The sequence below is a fragment of the Lagenorhynchus albirostris genome, chromosome 7 (genome assembly GCF_949774975.1).
Source record: "Lagenorhynchus albirostris chromosome 7, mLagAlb1.1, whole genome shotgun sequence".
In the NCBI taxonomy this organism is placed as follows: domain Eukaryota; kingdom Metazoa; phylum Chordata; class Mammalia; order Artiodactyla; family Delphinidae; genus Lagenorhynchus; species Lagenorhynchus albirostris.
Genome location: NC_083101.1, coordinates 106,210,980 through 106,227,203, shown reverse-complemented (window position 1 = coordinate 106,227,203; position 16,224 = coordinate 106,210,980). Strand labels below are relative to the sequence as shown.

General features: G+C 50.1%; 2 protein-coding genes across 3 annotated transcripts in view; both read right to left on the bottom strand.

Annotated features, from left to right (window-relative positions):
* Positions 1 to 6,100, bottom strand: part of PRSS55 (serine protease 55) — a 60,005-nt gene extending 53,905 nt beyond the window's left edge. The window contains exons 1-4 of the mRNA XM_060155781.1: positions 5,987 to 6,100; positions 5,692 to 5,887; positions 1,675 to 3,884; positions 618 to 697 (exon numbers count right to left, since the gene is read on the bottom strand). The gene's annotated coding sequence lies outside the window, so the exon portion shown is untranslated. The remainder of the gene's footprint in view (positions 1 to 617; positions 698 to 1,674; positions 3,885 to 5,691; positions 5,888 to 5,986) is intronic.
* Positions 6,101 to 7,889: 1,789 nt separating this feature from the next.
* MSRA (methionine sulfoxide reductase A) overlaps positions 7,890 to 16,224 on the bottom strand; it is a 374,255-nt gene continuing 365,920 nt past the window's right edge. For both annotated transcript variants that reach the window (XM_060153611.1, XM_060153612.1), the window contains one exon: positions 7,890 to 8,653. In XM_060153611.1, coding sequence (XP_060009594.1) covers positions 8,489 to 8,653 — 165 coding nt within the window. In that variant the 3' untranslated portion in view covers positions 7,890 to 8,488. The remainder of the gene's footprint in view (positions 8,654 to 16,224) is intronic.

The window sequence follows — 16,224 nt, the reverse complement described above, 5'->3', positions numbered from 1 at the left end:
ACCTGTGTTAAATATCACACTTTGCAGGTGGAAAGAAACCGTTCTCCTCCTAGGGTGTTGCATGGCTTGCTGTGTGGGACCTACATTGCAGAGCAAATGTTCCTTGGGCTTCTCAGCATTTTGCCAGGTGCGTGTAGTCCCGGTCCAAACTCCTAGAGTCCCTTCCTAAGCATTTGCTCTCACTCAGGGAGAGAGTGGGCTGACAGAGATCACGGAGTTGGGGAAATCATAGAAGGATTAGGCCCTGAGGGCAGGGTGCCAGGCCCGGCTGCATGGCAGAAGGTGCTGAGTCCCAGTGTACAAGATATTTTTGCAAAACTTTCAAGGTGTCTGTGATATCGCCAGTCAGCTTTTCTTGCAAATCAAGTCCCTCAATTACTTATGCCATAGTATGGCTTCCCAGACATTTGTTGATGAAATTTACAAGTGAATTTGCCCAAGCAAAGAGCTGTCAGGGCAAGAGCTGGCTGGCCAGAGGGCAGGCTAGGCACTCAGGTCAGGCTCCTCCCCCCTGGCTCCGTGTCAGGTGCAGAGCCGCAGATGCTCTCAGGATCACAGTCTCACACGAGTGCGGGTATTTTCTCCTAAGGCTCACCTTTCACCCTCCCACCACTTACCTATTTTCTCTTTCTTTTGTTTTGGAATAAGATCTACCTTGGAGGTCGTACATGGTAAAGGAAATCTTGACACCGAAAACCTGACAAAGATAAAAGTGGACAAGCTAATTATTCACTATTATTTTGACAGCTGGTTCTACATTAATGACATTGCTTTGCTGTTGCTCAAATCCCCACCGAACTTGGGTGTCAAGAAGGTACCCATCTGCCTTTCAGAAGTCACTGACACAGAGAGATGGAGAAACTGCTGGGAGACTGGATGGGGCACTACTAGTAAGTTACTATAGCCCAACGGGGAGGTGGGGTGGCACCTTGGCTGAGGTTTGCAATGAGAAGCAAAGTCTGGAGGCTCTGCTGGCCTCAGGAGGTCAGCCTCGTGGACCTGGGCGCTTCCGGTTCTCAACTAAGGTCCCATGATGACCCTTCTGCTCAGTCCACATGGGAGCCATCCTCCCTGAGCGCACGTAGCAAGTTTTAGGTCCATGTTGTGAAACAGGAACCCTAAACAGGGCCTCAGGGAAAACCCAGGCAGAGGTGTTCAGAGGCTTCAGGGTGGCTTGGAGGAATGTGGAGGGACATACCAATGGGAAAAGGGGCTGGGCTCTGGGAATCCACGCCAATGTCAGCCAGAGCAGCTCCGTTCCAATTGATGGTGCGAGTTCTGCCCCCTGTGATAAAGGGCTCTGTGGCTAAAATCTCTGAAACCCACAGGTCCAGGCCAAGGAGGAGGGGATAAACCGAATGTAAATTTGTCCTTCTAGAGTTAACCTGTAACCTACTCCTGCCAGTTTGCCCAGCCAACCCACAAAATGGGGTCCTTTTGTCTTCCTTCTTGGTGAATGTGACTTTCGCCATAATCAACAGAGCAGGAAAGATCATATTCCACTCAGTACTGCTCTTCCAAGGAGGCACCCAAATGGCTCTACGTGGATTCCCACGTGGTCCCAAAACTCAGAGCTGTGTTAGATTCCTCCTTGGGAATTGCCCTTAGAAGCTTTTCAATAGCTTCGCAAACAAGGCCACCTTCTTAACTTAGAGTTCCCCATGCTTCATTTACCTCATTTTCTTTGAAACTCCTCTATGATTCAGGCAGTGTTGCAGGCTCCGGGGATTCAGCAACATACAAAGAGGAACACATCCCCATCTTCGAAAGTGGACATTCTAGGAGTTGGGCTCAGCTAGAGCCCACAGGCAGTGAACTCCTCAAGGACCCCGACACAAGCTTCAAGCCCATCTTTTTGTGCCGTGGGTCCCAGGACAGAACTTGTCATCGTGGGTTCTCTTTACATCCTCATGGATTTGAATGAAACTCCTTTTTAGGACCCTTGCTGGAACCTGGCACCCTTGGCAGGGTGAGAAAATGGTTCACTGAGGCTGAAATCCAGTAGAGACCCAGTCCTAGGAGCTCTTGATTCAGAGAGGGTGGGCTCAAGAGTCTCCCGGACACCCCTCCTACCCCCTCCTCACCCAGTCCAAATCTGGGTCATTGCCGGGGCCACAGAGCAGTTCCCTTGTTGTTGAGGTGAAAAGACATGATGTGGGTGGGTCCTCCAAAGGGACCACGCTGAGCTCAGGGTTCTTTCCCCATCTGCTGCTTCTTTGGGTCAGTTCCTAAGCGAAGTATGGAAACAGTGCTCTGGAAAGTCAACATCCAGCTGATCGACTGGGAAACATGCTTCCCCATGACGCCTCTGCTCACGACGAGCATGCTGTGCGCCGGGGACCTTCAAGGTGGGAAGGACACCTGCAAGGTAACATAGCTTCTCCATGGTCTGGATAGGGGCTGACCCAGAAAGCTGGCCAGCAGTGCCAGGCTACCTGGCTGCCTTCTTTCTCCTCTGGATAGGAGGCGGATTAAAATAACAGAAATGTGGGCTTCCCTGGTGGCGCAGTGGTTGAGAGTCCGCCTGCCGATGCAGGGGACACGGGTTTGTGCCCCGGTCCCGGAAGATCCTACATGCCGCGGAGTGGCTGGGCGCGTGAGCCATGGCCGCTGAGCCTGAGCATCTGGAGCCTGTGCTCCGCAACGGGAGAGGCCACAACAGTGAGAGGCCCGCGTACCACACAAAAATACAAAAAAAACAACAGAAACGTGCTCTCTCCCAGAGGCCAGAAGTCCCAAATCAAGGCATCGGCAGGGCTATGCTCCCTCTGGAGGGTCTAGGGGAGGATCCTTCCTTGCCTTTTCTGGCTTCTGGTGGTTGCGGGCGACCCTGGGCGTTCCTTAGCCTGTAGGTGCAGCCCTCCGGTCTGTACCTCCATCTTCACAGGCCTTCCCTCCTGTATGCGTGTGTCTCCTCTGCTCTCTTCTGATAGGAATACCAGTTATTGGAGTAGGGCCCATGCTAATCCCATAGGACTTCATCTTAATGGAACTAATTACATCTGCACAGATCGTATTTCCAAGTAAGGTCACATTCTGAGGTTCCAGGTGGGCATGAATTTGGGAGGGATGCTCTGTAACCAAAGGCAGGCTGTGCAGTCCAGTGGTTAGGGCTGCAGGCTCCCTTAGCTTCCCTCCCAGCTCCTCTACTCACCGCCTGGAGTCCCCTCTGTGCCTGTGCCTTTTCAGATTTCCCCATCTGTAAAATAGGACTACTAAGAGTCCTCCTAGGACTGCTGTGAAGATAAAATGAGTCAATACACAAAAGCATTCAGAGGAGCATAGTGCAGAGGAGGGTCACAGTAAACACTACGAATATTGTTTTCTCCATCATCATCTCTTACATCTGTTCAGTGCTCAAGAGCATACAAACTGCTTCCACAAATACATCAAACTAGCTCTAGGAAGCAGGCCTATTTTAGATGGGAAAAGGAGGACCAGGAAAGCGGACAGCCTTGCAGAAGACACACCAGCAAGGTCAATGACAGACACCGAGTTCCAACCAAGGCACGCTGACTTCAGGGGTGAGAGCCATCTTTTGGGTTCCAGTAGAAACCGGGCTCCAAAGCCAGCAGCCCAGCACGGCCCCGCCCAGATGTGCCTCGTTCATCCACCGCAAAAATGGTGGGAGCCGCCAGGGAGAACAGGCTTGCTATGTATTAGGGCCAGGCATAGTGTTTTATAGGTGTCATGTGCTTACCTTCACACCGTGGTCCTGCGGGAGAGGTACAATCACCACCAGCCTAAAAATGAGCCTCAAAACGCTGAAGAAAAATTTCACATTCTCTCAACCACGTATTCACCCTGGGATCTGAACCAAGGTCTGTTTGGCTCCAGAAATTTAAATTCTTAACTGTACGTCTTTCACGTAGATCTCATCATCCCTAGAGAAGCGAGTGTCATTCTTCATTTTAAAGAAAGGTCATGGGAATTTCCAATGACTTCAAAGAACTGGATGAAGAACAGTTTGGTTCAAAGGAAGCTGATGGGCACAGCAATTTGCTCATGATAACAATCTGGTTTAAAAAAACCAAATAAACCCACACCCTATTTGGGGGGCACTGTTGTTTGTTTTGTATTTTTGGCGTATCATTAAATAGTGCTTCTTTCTGACTCTTCTATGTGTTACTTAATATTTTCAAAAATAGATCTTTGTAAGCTGTGAGACACTATGTACCGCCTGATTCTATTTCTGTAAAATAATAATGACGTATTTGCATACATGAGGATGTGGAAAGTTACATTTGGCTAAAGAGTTGCCTCTGCATGGTTGAAATTAGAAATGTGGTTTATTTCACCAGTACACAGTAAAGAAAACTCCAGGGGTACAGAGGGGTGTACAGTGAAGAGGAAGTTTACCTCTTATAATTGTTCTCCTGTTCACTCCCTAGAGAAGCAATGTTAACTGTATCTTACCTGAAAATTCTTCTTATACACAATCGTGTGTGTGTGCTTATATGTAAATTTACTTATATAACTATGGGCATTCTTCATGTTCTTTTCCCATACCCCAGTTTTCCGATTTTTTGATGAAGATACATTCTTCTTTTTTTTTTTTTGAAGATACGTTATTCTTTAATAGAAAATTTTACATGGTCCAAAAGGTTTGGGGGTATGAAAGGCAGTGGATTCCTTCATTTTCATGTCAATGACGTCTGCTCCACCTGTGCTTGTTTGGCAATCTCTTCCGTAATGCTTTAAAATGTGTAAATTGTTTAAAAATTGATGTTTTGAACCACAGTCTAACATTTTGACCCAGTTTTTGTACTTTTTGTGTTCTGTATATACAGTCTGTACGCCTGCTGTCTTCAACCAATGACCTAGTATAAAGCATAATGGATTCTGGGTTTCAGTTTTTACTTTTTGCTATCGTAAACAGCACAGAAAGAGCAAAATGAGGTCTTTCTGGGGAAATTGAAAGAATTCTGAACAAACAAAAAAGTGCTTAGAGGCAGAACGGATCAGAAAAGCACTCCTTGGTATATCAGAATGAATGCATGGCACAGGATGATGATGATGATGGATATTTATTTTTTGACCAAATTGTCATTCATCACCATTGCTTTTGACCAAACTGTTCGCTCCCTTTTCTGACAGTCACAGAGCTGGGAGTATAGGCATGTTGTTGGACAGCCCATCAAAGGTAGAAACATCCACCCATCCTCCAATGACACCAGAAGTGCTTTGTGCCTCGCGCCAGGCGCCCACCCCTCAACAGGCTGTAAGAGCAACTTGCCACCATCCCTTCCACTCCCAAACAACTCTTCTTTCCTAGGGTGACAGTGGGGGGCCTCTGGTTTGCCAGAAAAAAACCAACACAAGCAAATGGTACCAGCTGGGCACTGTCAGCTGGGGAGTGGGCTGCGGCCGGAAGAAACTACCTGGAGTATACACGAAGGTGTCTAGTTATCTGTCATGGATTGAGAAGGAGACGAAGCTGTCAAAAAGGTCCTACAAGCGTGAACCGGACTCCAGGGAAAGTTTGCTTCTATCACCCTGGGCCATCTTGTTACTGTATTTTGTGATGTTTCTATTATCCCCATGATTAAACACTGCATTGCCTCACAACCAAGTGTCCTTCTCAGTCTGGGGGGTAAGGTCAAGGGTGGGGTGCAGGTTGCGAGGAGGGATTCTTATACGAATAGCTGTGCCTGAAATAATCATATACCTATAGGAGTGCTTAAAATATACCTGGGACCCACTCAAAGGCCTATGGTTCCCCTGGGACTCAGGCAGGTCACCAACTTCAGCTTGAGGCCTCTCCAAAGTTTGGGTGGAGCATCTTTCCACAGGGAGGGGTACGCCAAGGATCTCTGAAACAGAAGGCCTATTCTTTCCCTCTCTCATAAGCAGGTATCTTCCACAGCTTCTTTCATTTCCTTTGCTCCTGCAATGAGAAACATTACAGCTCCTTGCTTCCCCTTCATTTGTAAGCTCATCCCTGAGACCTGCAGACTTGATCTCTAGAAGGGTCCTTGTTCTTTACCTTCCTTTGCTTCTACCTGGTTCAGAGCCTCAGTACATGCTGCTTTGGGCTCTCAGAGACCATGAGTAACAATGCTGAGATTCAGGATCAGGAAATCACTGACGAAGAAATGTCCTAGAGATGAGGTGGGAAAGAAACACACAGCTTATTGGTTTTTCTGTTGTTGTTATTGAGTTGTATGAGCTATTTGTATATGTTGGAAATTACGCCCTTGTCAGTCCAATCAAAAAATAGGCAGAAGACCTAAATAGACATTTCTCCAAAGAAGACATACAGATGGCCAACAGGCACGTGAAGTGATGCTCAACATCACTAATTCTTAGAGAAATGCAAATCAAAACTACAGTGAGGTATCACCTCACACCAGTCAGAATGGCCATCATTAAAAAGTTTACAGATAACAAACGCTGGAGAGGGTGTGGAGAAAAGGGAAGCCTCCCACACTGTTGGTGGGAATGTAAATTGATACAGCCACTATGGAGAACAGTATGGAGGTTCCTCGAAAAACTAAAAATAGAGCTACCATATGACCCTGCAATCCCACTCCTGGGCATATGTCTGGAGAAATCTCTAATTTCTAATAGGGGTGCATGCATCTAATAAGATGCATGCACCCCTATGTTCACAGCAGCACTATTCACAATAGCCAAGACATGGAAGCAACCTAAATGTCCATCAACTGGTGAATAGATAAAGAAGATGTGGGGTGTGTGTGTGTGTGTGTGTATGTATATATATATAAATATTACTCAGACATAAAAAAATGAAATAATACCATTTGCAACAGCATAGATGGACCTAGAAATTATCATACTAAGTGAAGTAAATCAGAAAGACAAATACCATATGATATCACTTATATGTGGAATCTAAAATATGACACAAATGAACTTATTTACAAAACAGAAACAGACTCACAGACTTTGAGAACAAAGTTAACGGTTACCAAAGGGATAAATTAGAATAAAATTCTTTAATCCTATTAACATGTCCTTAGAAGACTCTGCATGGTCTGGCTCTTCCTACCTCTCTGAGATACTTCTCCACAATACCTTCCTCATTCACACTATTCCAGCCCCACTGGCCTTTCTGTTTCTCAAACACCACAAAATCCCCCGTCTTGGGCCATTTATACTTCCTGGTCCTTGTATTTGGAAAGCTCTTCCTTCAAGCAACCACAGTGGGGATGCTGACAGGGATTAGGGATAGCTACTCCACTTAAGTATTCTCGAGGTGTTTAGGGCACAGCAGAATTCCAAGAGGGAAAAGAAGGAAATGGGCTATATCCAGGGGGAACCATGTCTTATTTCTTAGTCCATCTCCTGCCCCCAGAGCTACGCTCTCCTCTCCCAACTCGTGTGTCCGTTTCTCCTTTGCATCATTCAGATCATTCAGTTCTCAAGTTACGTGTCACCACCTTACAGACCTCACCACTTCACCACCTCCCCTAACCAGCGTGGCTAACACAGCTCTCAACACAACTCCTAGCACCCAGACACAACTTAACATCTTGCCCTATTCACCATCTTCCTATCATTTCTCAGGACCAGCAATTATCTTACTTATTCATGTGTTTACCTGTTTATTGTGTACTTCCCCCATCCCTGGTCCTGGTCTTGAATATAAAGACTCTTTAGGGCAGGGATTCCATGTGTCTGCTCTCTAGAATAGCCCCTGATGTGACAGCTGTAATTGGCATGTTGAAAACAGCTATTATTACTAAAGTTGCAAGAAGCTAGAGGTGTACCTGTTTTCTAAAGATTTCAATCAGATTTCCTGTTTGGGGGAAAATGATTCTTAAGACTTTTTCCCTCGCAAGCTCTTTGAGAGCTCTAAAGTTTATCTTACAATACTTAGAAATATCCTACCTAAACAAGTAAAAGACAGATGAGATATCAGACAGTTTGTATTATTAGACTGTAGACTTTTATTAGAACAAGCACTTCTCATAGCTGTGAGCAAAGCGTTAAAATTCATCAAGCTAACTCACATCTCTTCTCTGCCACGAGGAGGGCCGAAAAGAGAGAGAAAGCCCTTTACACACGTATAGGATCAGCTGGGCAAAGTATTTCAGTGAATGATTCATTGTGGCTATAAATGTTTGCGAATTTTAAGGCACTGGAGGGCAGGAGGGCTCATGAGGTGGGACAGATAAAGGACGCCCTATCCCCTCCAATGATCTCCCAGCTTGGTTCCCGCGGCAGGCACCCAGGCACAAGAAGGGTGAACACTGATTATTCATTATTCTCGTTCAGACACCAAATGAGCCAAAAAATTTCACAGCTCTCCTCCCACCATAACTTATTAGAAGATAAATTACGTGTTATCAGCTTGCCACTGCACTTCATGTAAATTACACCTCAATAAAGCAGACTTTTATGAATGCCTTTGTGCACTTCAAAAAGCACCTGATGGTGAATGAACCACAAAAGAATTGCCCGATTTGTTGGAAGCATTTTTGCTGTGACCTCAAGGACTGAACATGTGGGGAGAAATTACTTTTTACTTTTTAATACCCAGCGGGCAGGACACTCCGGTGCCCCCGAGGCCGCAGTACCCGTTGGGGATCTTGCTCAGGTACTGCTGGTGGTAATCCTCTGCGTAGTAGAAAGTCTGTCCCTCCCGGATGTCAGTGGTGATCAGGCCAAAGCCGTGCTCTGACAGAACCTGTGGAGGGAAAGGCACCATGAGGACCCGAAGCGCAGGGATCCCGGGAAGGAGGAGGGCCAGGAGGTCAGGATGGGAGGGGCAGACACGTGGCTGGGCGGGCGCAGCGGTCCTTGGGGCCCGGGCTCGGCCACTTCCCTGCTGGGTTATTCTGGGCAGCCATCCCCCTTCGTGTGCCCCAGGGCGCTGGGGTCTGAAATCCGGGTTGGGTTTGATTGGGTTTGGTTCTGACTGTAAGTTATGCTCTACCCTCTACACCACCTCTGCCCCCGTGGGTGTCGGGAGCCCTGGTTTGGGCCCTGTGGGTCTGTGTGAAGCCACCCTGTTTCCAGGGGAAGCAGCAGGGCCGTGTGGCTCCCCGGCTGCCCTGGGGAGGCTGGGGTCCCTGAGGGGATTGGCGCCTGGCTGCGGTGGGAGGGGATGGCGGGGCAGGAGGGGGCGGGGAGGCTGCAGCAGCACCCAGCGCCGACCCCTCTGCCCCCTCACAGGCTGGACAGAGGACCCCCTCGCCGGCTGTGGCTCTGGGCAGCAGGGACCCCGCCAGGATGCCTGGAGGGCAGGGGCCACCTGGGGTCCGGGCTCTGCCGCTCCAGGCTGGAGCCTCTGGGGAGTGAGGGCAGGGGAGGACGTGGCCTGAGGGCCTGGTCGGTCCCTCACCACCCTCTGTGACCCAGTTTAAGGCCTGGTGGCATCTGCCGCCAGGCAAGGAACACATGTAAACACCAGTGGGGGAGGAGAGCGGAGCTATTTGGGGCAGGAGACGGATGAAGAACTCGTCATTGTTCCCCATGGATCTTAGCCCGTTTCCTTTCCCTTTTGGATTTCAGCTGTGCCCTATTTCTTTCCTGGTACAGGCTGCTCGGGGTATCTGAGCGCAAGGCAGCAGAGACGCGACCCAGGTTCACTGATTCCATTTTGGACAGGGGTGCGCGGCTGAGCCCCAACTTGTGTTTTCATGATGGAACTGACCAGGCTCTGACCATCGTTGGTCCATTTAAGATGACGTCCTCAAATCGGCACAGCACAGGGAATCCAATTTAATACTCAGCACGAGTCCCTGATTTTCCCTGAGAACCTTCACCTTCTTCCTAAATGTCCGCCCAGCCCTCTGCGCCAGAATGAGGCTGACTGCGGATCTGACGCCAGGCAGACCCAGGAGGGGTAAAGGAAGGATCCTGACTAAGGCGGGCGGGTTGGACCCCGCAGCTCAGAGGCGGCCCGTTCCCTTACAAGGGTTAGACAGGAGAATGGCGAGCCATTCTGACTTCAGTTCTGGCAGTTCTGTGTAAACGAGCGATTATCGAGGGTTTACCACATGCCACGCTCTGGGTTAACTTCAGCCTCACGGCAGCCGGCTGAAGGAAGTATTGATGCTATTATTATCGTCCATATTTAAAAGTCTGTGTCCGATACTGCGTCTTGGCCCCTGACACCCTCGGCTCGCCCTGCTATTGCATTGGCTGCAAGCTGGGAAAACGCATTTCTGACATCCCACCGCCTGCCGCGCCCCGGTTGAGATCCCGCCGATGGGAGAAGGGCACGTGACAGCTGGCGGGTAAATCCGAGGAGAAGCTGTTATCGGCCAGGTGCAGCTGTGGGGATGGGCACGAGCACTGGCAGAGGGCAGACCTGGGGCTCTGACCCCTGTGCTGTGGGCAACCAAAGCCATCGCAATGATTTCTAGCCACTTCTGTAACTTCTTGGCCTCCTGAAACCCAGAGGTGCTGTTCCCTGACCTTCACTCCACCAGCCTTTCAAATGATTCTGGAAGCACCAAATTCCCTTTGTGAAACCCGCCCCGCTTAAAATATCTCCAACACTTTCTGTTTCTGTGATGAACCGCGACGAACATGGCATTTAGTGCCAGGAATGTTTTCAGGAACCAGAACCTGCGTGAGCACGAGGACCCGGGACTGGTTAACTGTGTGGGCAGACTTCGACTCGGGAGTGACCTCCCGGCTAGTCCTCTGCGCGGGCCTCCTCCCCACTCGCCGCCCTCCCGCCTGCCCGCATCTGTCTTCCTCACAAATGGCCATCCTCCTGGTACAAACAAGGACGGCCTTCCCGAGGCCCTGGAGGCCGCAGCTGCCGTCTCCAGAAGCTTCTTTTCCCCGAGGTAGGGAGGCCGGTGCCAGTGGGCGCTATTGCCTTGCTACCCTCCCCCTCTCACGCCAGCTCCGAGCCACCCCTGCCCACGACCACCCCAGGGCAGCATCCTTCCGGGAGCAGCGGGAAGGGAGGTGTGGGGAGGGGGCTGCAGTACCAGAATCCACCACAAGATGGCAGGAAAAACCGAGAATAAAAAGCGATGAAAACCCGCAGGAGACAGGCCCACACGCTGCCCTCTTGCACCTCCCATTAGGCTGGGACATTCTGGCCACGTCTGCTCTGCGGTGGACGTCGCCCCCGTGCACTGGGCCAGCAGCGTCCAGGCTGAGGCCTCACTTAGCACGGGGCTGTCCTCAACCTTGCTCTGAAACTGGGGAAAGGGGACAAAAGCGCCCAAAAGAAACTAGATGTACAACAGAGGAAGTGGGAAAACGAAAACCCTATCTTGTCTCTATTTCCCTCCTTCCCAGAGCCCCGGCCCTCTGCTTCTTCACTTGCATCCGGAGGGACACACACACACACACACACACACACACCCTAGAGCTGCTGGGAGAGCTTGCTGCTGGTAATAGCTCCTCCTTAAACCCTGATCCCTGGGAGAATCTGCCGGCCCTTCCCTCTTCCTGCTGGGTCCCACCCCACCTCAGCCTCACTCCCTCCCCGTTCTCTAGCTCTTTCCTTTCCCTCTCCGTGTACTATTTTCTTGGGTCGTGTTGACCCCTACATATTTCCTGAACATTCCATTCCCTTGCACACGACCTCCTTAGAATGTTCCCTCTTCTCTACGGCACGAACTCCTACCCACCTCTCAGGACCCAGGTCAAATGTCCCCACCTGTATAAAACCTTTCCTGATTCATTAGGGCTGAAGTTAGTCCATCTTCTAGGCTCCCACGACACTGCCACCCCTTATGGCGCTTGAGACATCGCATCGCAATTATCCACTTCCACTCCCCTCTGGCATTACACGTGCTGGACCGCGTGCTCCTTGACAGTATGGACTGTCGTGTTTCTCTACCTCATCTCGGCGCTTAAGGCATCAATATAAGAAATGAGTGAACGAGTCTTGGGGATCTCTTGGCGCTCTTCTTAACCTTCGGGTTTCCACCTGGGTCCCTGCTGCTGCCTCAAGCCAAAGCACCTCCTTGGGGACCTGGGAAGGGGCAGCGAGGAGGAGCTCGGGGACCAGGAAGCTGAGTCTGTCCGTCACTTTCCTTGTCACAGACTCTCGGCCAGTTTCCCAGGGCGGGTTTACTCTTTAGACCATGCGTTGCAGTGGCCGTGTCCGTGGAGAGAGGGCCAATCACCTTCCACAGAAGGATGGCCTCAGCATCACCTGCAGCTCCTGAAAAAGCCCTTTCACTCTTTGGGGGCGGGGGTGACTGAGGTGATGGGGGTGGTGGGCAATGAAGACCGGGTTATAGATGGTCCCTCTGGCCCCCAAAGTCCAGTGGTCAGTCTGGCCTCATGCCCAAGCTGTGCTGGTGCTGACGGGTGCACCTCAGTCTCCAGACCCTTCTCCTATAGCATCTCCGTACGCTAGGTCCCCAGTCAGTTACTGGGGCTGTCGTAAGTAATTTGTGACTGATAATGGCTACGTCGTTGTTTGTAACTTACTTTTCCTTCATGAATTAGGGCAGATGGAAGGCTACCCCGATCCTCGCATCATTCGCGCTCACCTGCCCACTCGCGTGGGAGGGAAGGGAGTGTCGGCAGAGCTAGAACACGTGTGGCCTCCCCCATCGTCCACGACAGGGACCACACCGATGACAGGCCGTTCCTGATTATAGAGATGATGAATCACATCACCCACAGAGGTTCCTGGTATCTTATAAAGAGGAGGCTGTGCCCATGAGGGTGGGCTGCCCACAGGAAAACCCACAGGAAAAGCATGGCAGACAGAGTTGAAAGCAGCTGCAGCAAACACTCTGGCCTCGAGCACAGCCGACCTCTCAGGATGAACCCCTGGGGGACCCCAGGCTAGTGGGCCCTGCCTCCAGACCGCGCTGACGTCGCCCAAGGAGACTCTGTGCTCTTCCTTCAGACTCTACAGAGCCACCTTTGAAACGGAGTGCAGAGCGTGAGGTCAAAGTGACCCCCCCCCGCCCCGGATGGCTCAAACCCCCGTCAGATGCCTCCAGGAAACACGCTCTCTCGCTGGTCAACCCCCAGGCCCAACTCATCCTTCGTCACTCCAGGCTCCAGGGCTGTTCACCCACTGCCACTCAGAAGGGCAGTCCTGCACATCCGCTTGCTCTGCCTGTTCCCTCACCGGGACCAGCCCCCGAGGAAGAGCCACTGGGCCTAACCGCCCCCTACGCCCAGCCCTCATTTTTCTACCTTCCACTCTTGTTGACGCCAAAACAGTTATCTAGCGCTCCTTGTTTGTTGCATTTTTATTTTTATTTTTGCTGATTTTTAAGAAGGAAGTAAGTGGGGTCTAACGTGAAATAACGCACATCAGTGTGACACCTGGTTCAGAATCTCTTGTAGGAGGGTCACCTAGTGGAACTGGTCAGATGCTTTTCTCACAGACTCTTACCTCACCCTTTTCTTAGATGGTCCCAGGAAGCCTCCTCTGCCTTTATTCTCTTATCATTTTCTTCCCGGAAGCAGCTTTTCTATCTGTAAAATGGGCACGATACTTCCCTAAATGTGCTATGATGACAGTCCAAGAGGGCGCAGCGCATCCTGGCACATTCTGACTACGTGGCAGTCCTGACCTACGTTCCCATCAGTGCCCACCCTGGGGGAAAGGAGCCCACCATCTTGCCCTCCTTAGGCAGGCCTTCATCTCCACCCGCGGGCACGCCCTAATTCTACAGCTGCACAGCCCATCTCTGTGGAGCAGGAAAAAGAGGTGGGGGGTCAATAAGCTGGGGCAGAGCTCCCAGCTCCCAAGCGGTGTCTCCAGCCCCAGCCTGTGGAGGAGGTGGCCAGGCCGTTCCCTTACAGATGTTCTGCCAGCGGGAGTGTCCTGGACCCAACTCACCCTTCCAGGGCTGCCAGCAGGAAGCCTTTCTTTTAATAAAATTAATGAACACGTGACCTTTCCGCTTACTGCAACCCGCTAAGAAGCTCACTGTTAGCGTCGCTGAGATTCTCCAGGTGCCCAGGGATACAAAGCGTATTGCGTGGAAACGACAGACTCTGAGGCCACACTGAAGGTTGCCTGGAGGCCACAGCAGTGCAGGCCATGCTGGAGCATCAACAGGTAGGGCGAGAAGTGTATCAAGGCAGAGAAGCAGCCTCAATCCCAAGTCCTTGTGTTCGTCCTGAACTGCAGTGTCTCCAAAGGGCTTCCGCACGCACGGTAGTCCATGCGAGGCTTTCACTGACTGAAGAGGGGAGAATTATCCTCTAATTTCTCAGCGGAGGACACCAAAGCGCAGGCAGAGCGGAGGCTTGTCCAGAGCCACTCATCAATGACAGGACGAGAACCTGTCTCCTGACTATTTCCAGCACCGCTACAAGACCACCGTGGCCAGACGAAGGAGCTACCCTCCCCTTAGAGAGGGACAGGTCACTATTTCAAAATATCCAAGAGACCTAGACACTTGTATTTGGATCATACTCTCCCCACCCTGCTCACATCCCTGGACCTCAAAACATGTGACATATTTCTTGGTCACCTCGCTGACTTTCTTTAAAATTGTGGGAAAATACACATAACTTCAAATTCTCCATCTTAACCATTGTCAGGTATACAGTTCAGTAGTGTTTTGTACATTCACATTGCTGTGTGACTAGTCTCCAGAACTTTTTATCTTGCAAAACTAAAACTCTGTCCCCATTAAATAACAACTCCCCATTGCTCCCTCCCCACCGTCCCTCATACCCACCATTGTACTTTCTGTCTCTGTAAATCTGACTATTTTAGGTACTCAGAAATGGGATCCCACAGTGTTTGTCCTTTTGTGACTGGCTTCTTTCACTCAGCATAATGTCCTTGAGGTTCCTCCATGTTGTAGCCTGTGTCAGAATTTCCTTCCTCTTCAAGGCTGAATAGTATTCCGTTGTATGTATGCATCACATTTTGTTTACCCCTTTATCCATCAATGGACACTGGGTTGCCTGTCATTGCTTTTTTTTAGCTGTCAAATAACACTGTTTGCTGCATGACAAGCTCACCCCATGACAGTTACACAGATCCTTCCTGGATTGTTTTTATCAGTTGCCCCCCGTTTTGATGTTAATCTCCTCCAAGGAAGTGCAAAAGGAGTTCAACAGTAAAAAGACTTGCTGCAAACATGTGGTTCGGTTATTCTTTATCTTGTCCCACCTCAACTGATGCCACCTATCAATGACTGCATTGTAAAGATGGAGGGCCAATCAGAGAGCTCCTCTAAGGCCCCCTGATAGAGACCTGGCATTGCCTGCCTCCCAGCCACTCAGAGGGATAAATGCCGCACCCCTACCACCAAATACTGAATTCCACAAACTTTCCAAGTATCATTTGAATCCAAAAGGTGGCAGAAGACCTACTTCAAGTGTCAGGAAAGCAGAGTTTGCATGTTAAATGCTAGGCTCCACATCGATTTTCTGATGGATGTCAGAGGAGGGGCTTGCAGGGCCCTCCAAAGGGGCAGACGCAAGCTTAGGACGCCCTGTCTTTCATTTTCTCATTTCATCACGCTAGGAATCCCGTAGGGGTGGGGGAATAGTTATTCTGACTCCACCCACAAGGAAACTCAAAGAGATTAAGAATCACGCTCAAATTCATGTGCCTGGAGAGTTAGTGGTGGGTCTGGGATAAGAACCCAGATCTGTCTGGCTCTGGATTTCATGCTCCTTCCCACATACATGCTGTCCCTGGAATTTGGAAATACAGGATGGGTGAGACCCCAGGGAGCTGAGTCTGCCCTGTCCTGCCACACACGTGTCTGAGGTATAGAAGGTCAGTATGAACCCACCAGGAACCTTAAGCTGGAATTCTACAGAGCAGGACAGGGATGGGTGAGGGGGTGGCTCTAGAGACACTGGCACACGTGTGTGTACACATGTGTGTGAGCGAGGATGTATGTACACATTTGCATGTGAGTGTGTCCTCACATGTATGTGAATACAAGTGCACGTGAGATATATACATTCAACCCCCATGTTAGACGGAGTGACCTATGGACACCTTCTCTTTTTAGAAAATATATCATCATAAAAAAGAATCCCCAATTTATGATAGTGGATCTTAACATCTTGGGGGGGGCGGGTCATGGATTCCCTCGAAGATCTGATAAACACTGTGCACATTCTTCTCACATAAACTCACGATCAAATATTTGCTTATAATTTCAAAGTATCCTCTGACCCTTTGGAGTCCATCCATGGGCCCTGTATTCAGAACCTTTGGACACAAAAAGTCATCACGGCAACTGCCCACCCTCGCCTTCTTAAGGCGCTGGAACATGCCGGCGGCATGTCCAATGGGCAATGAGCATTTTCAAGACAGTCTGAAGGCCCAATGAG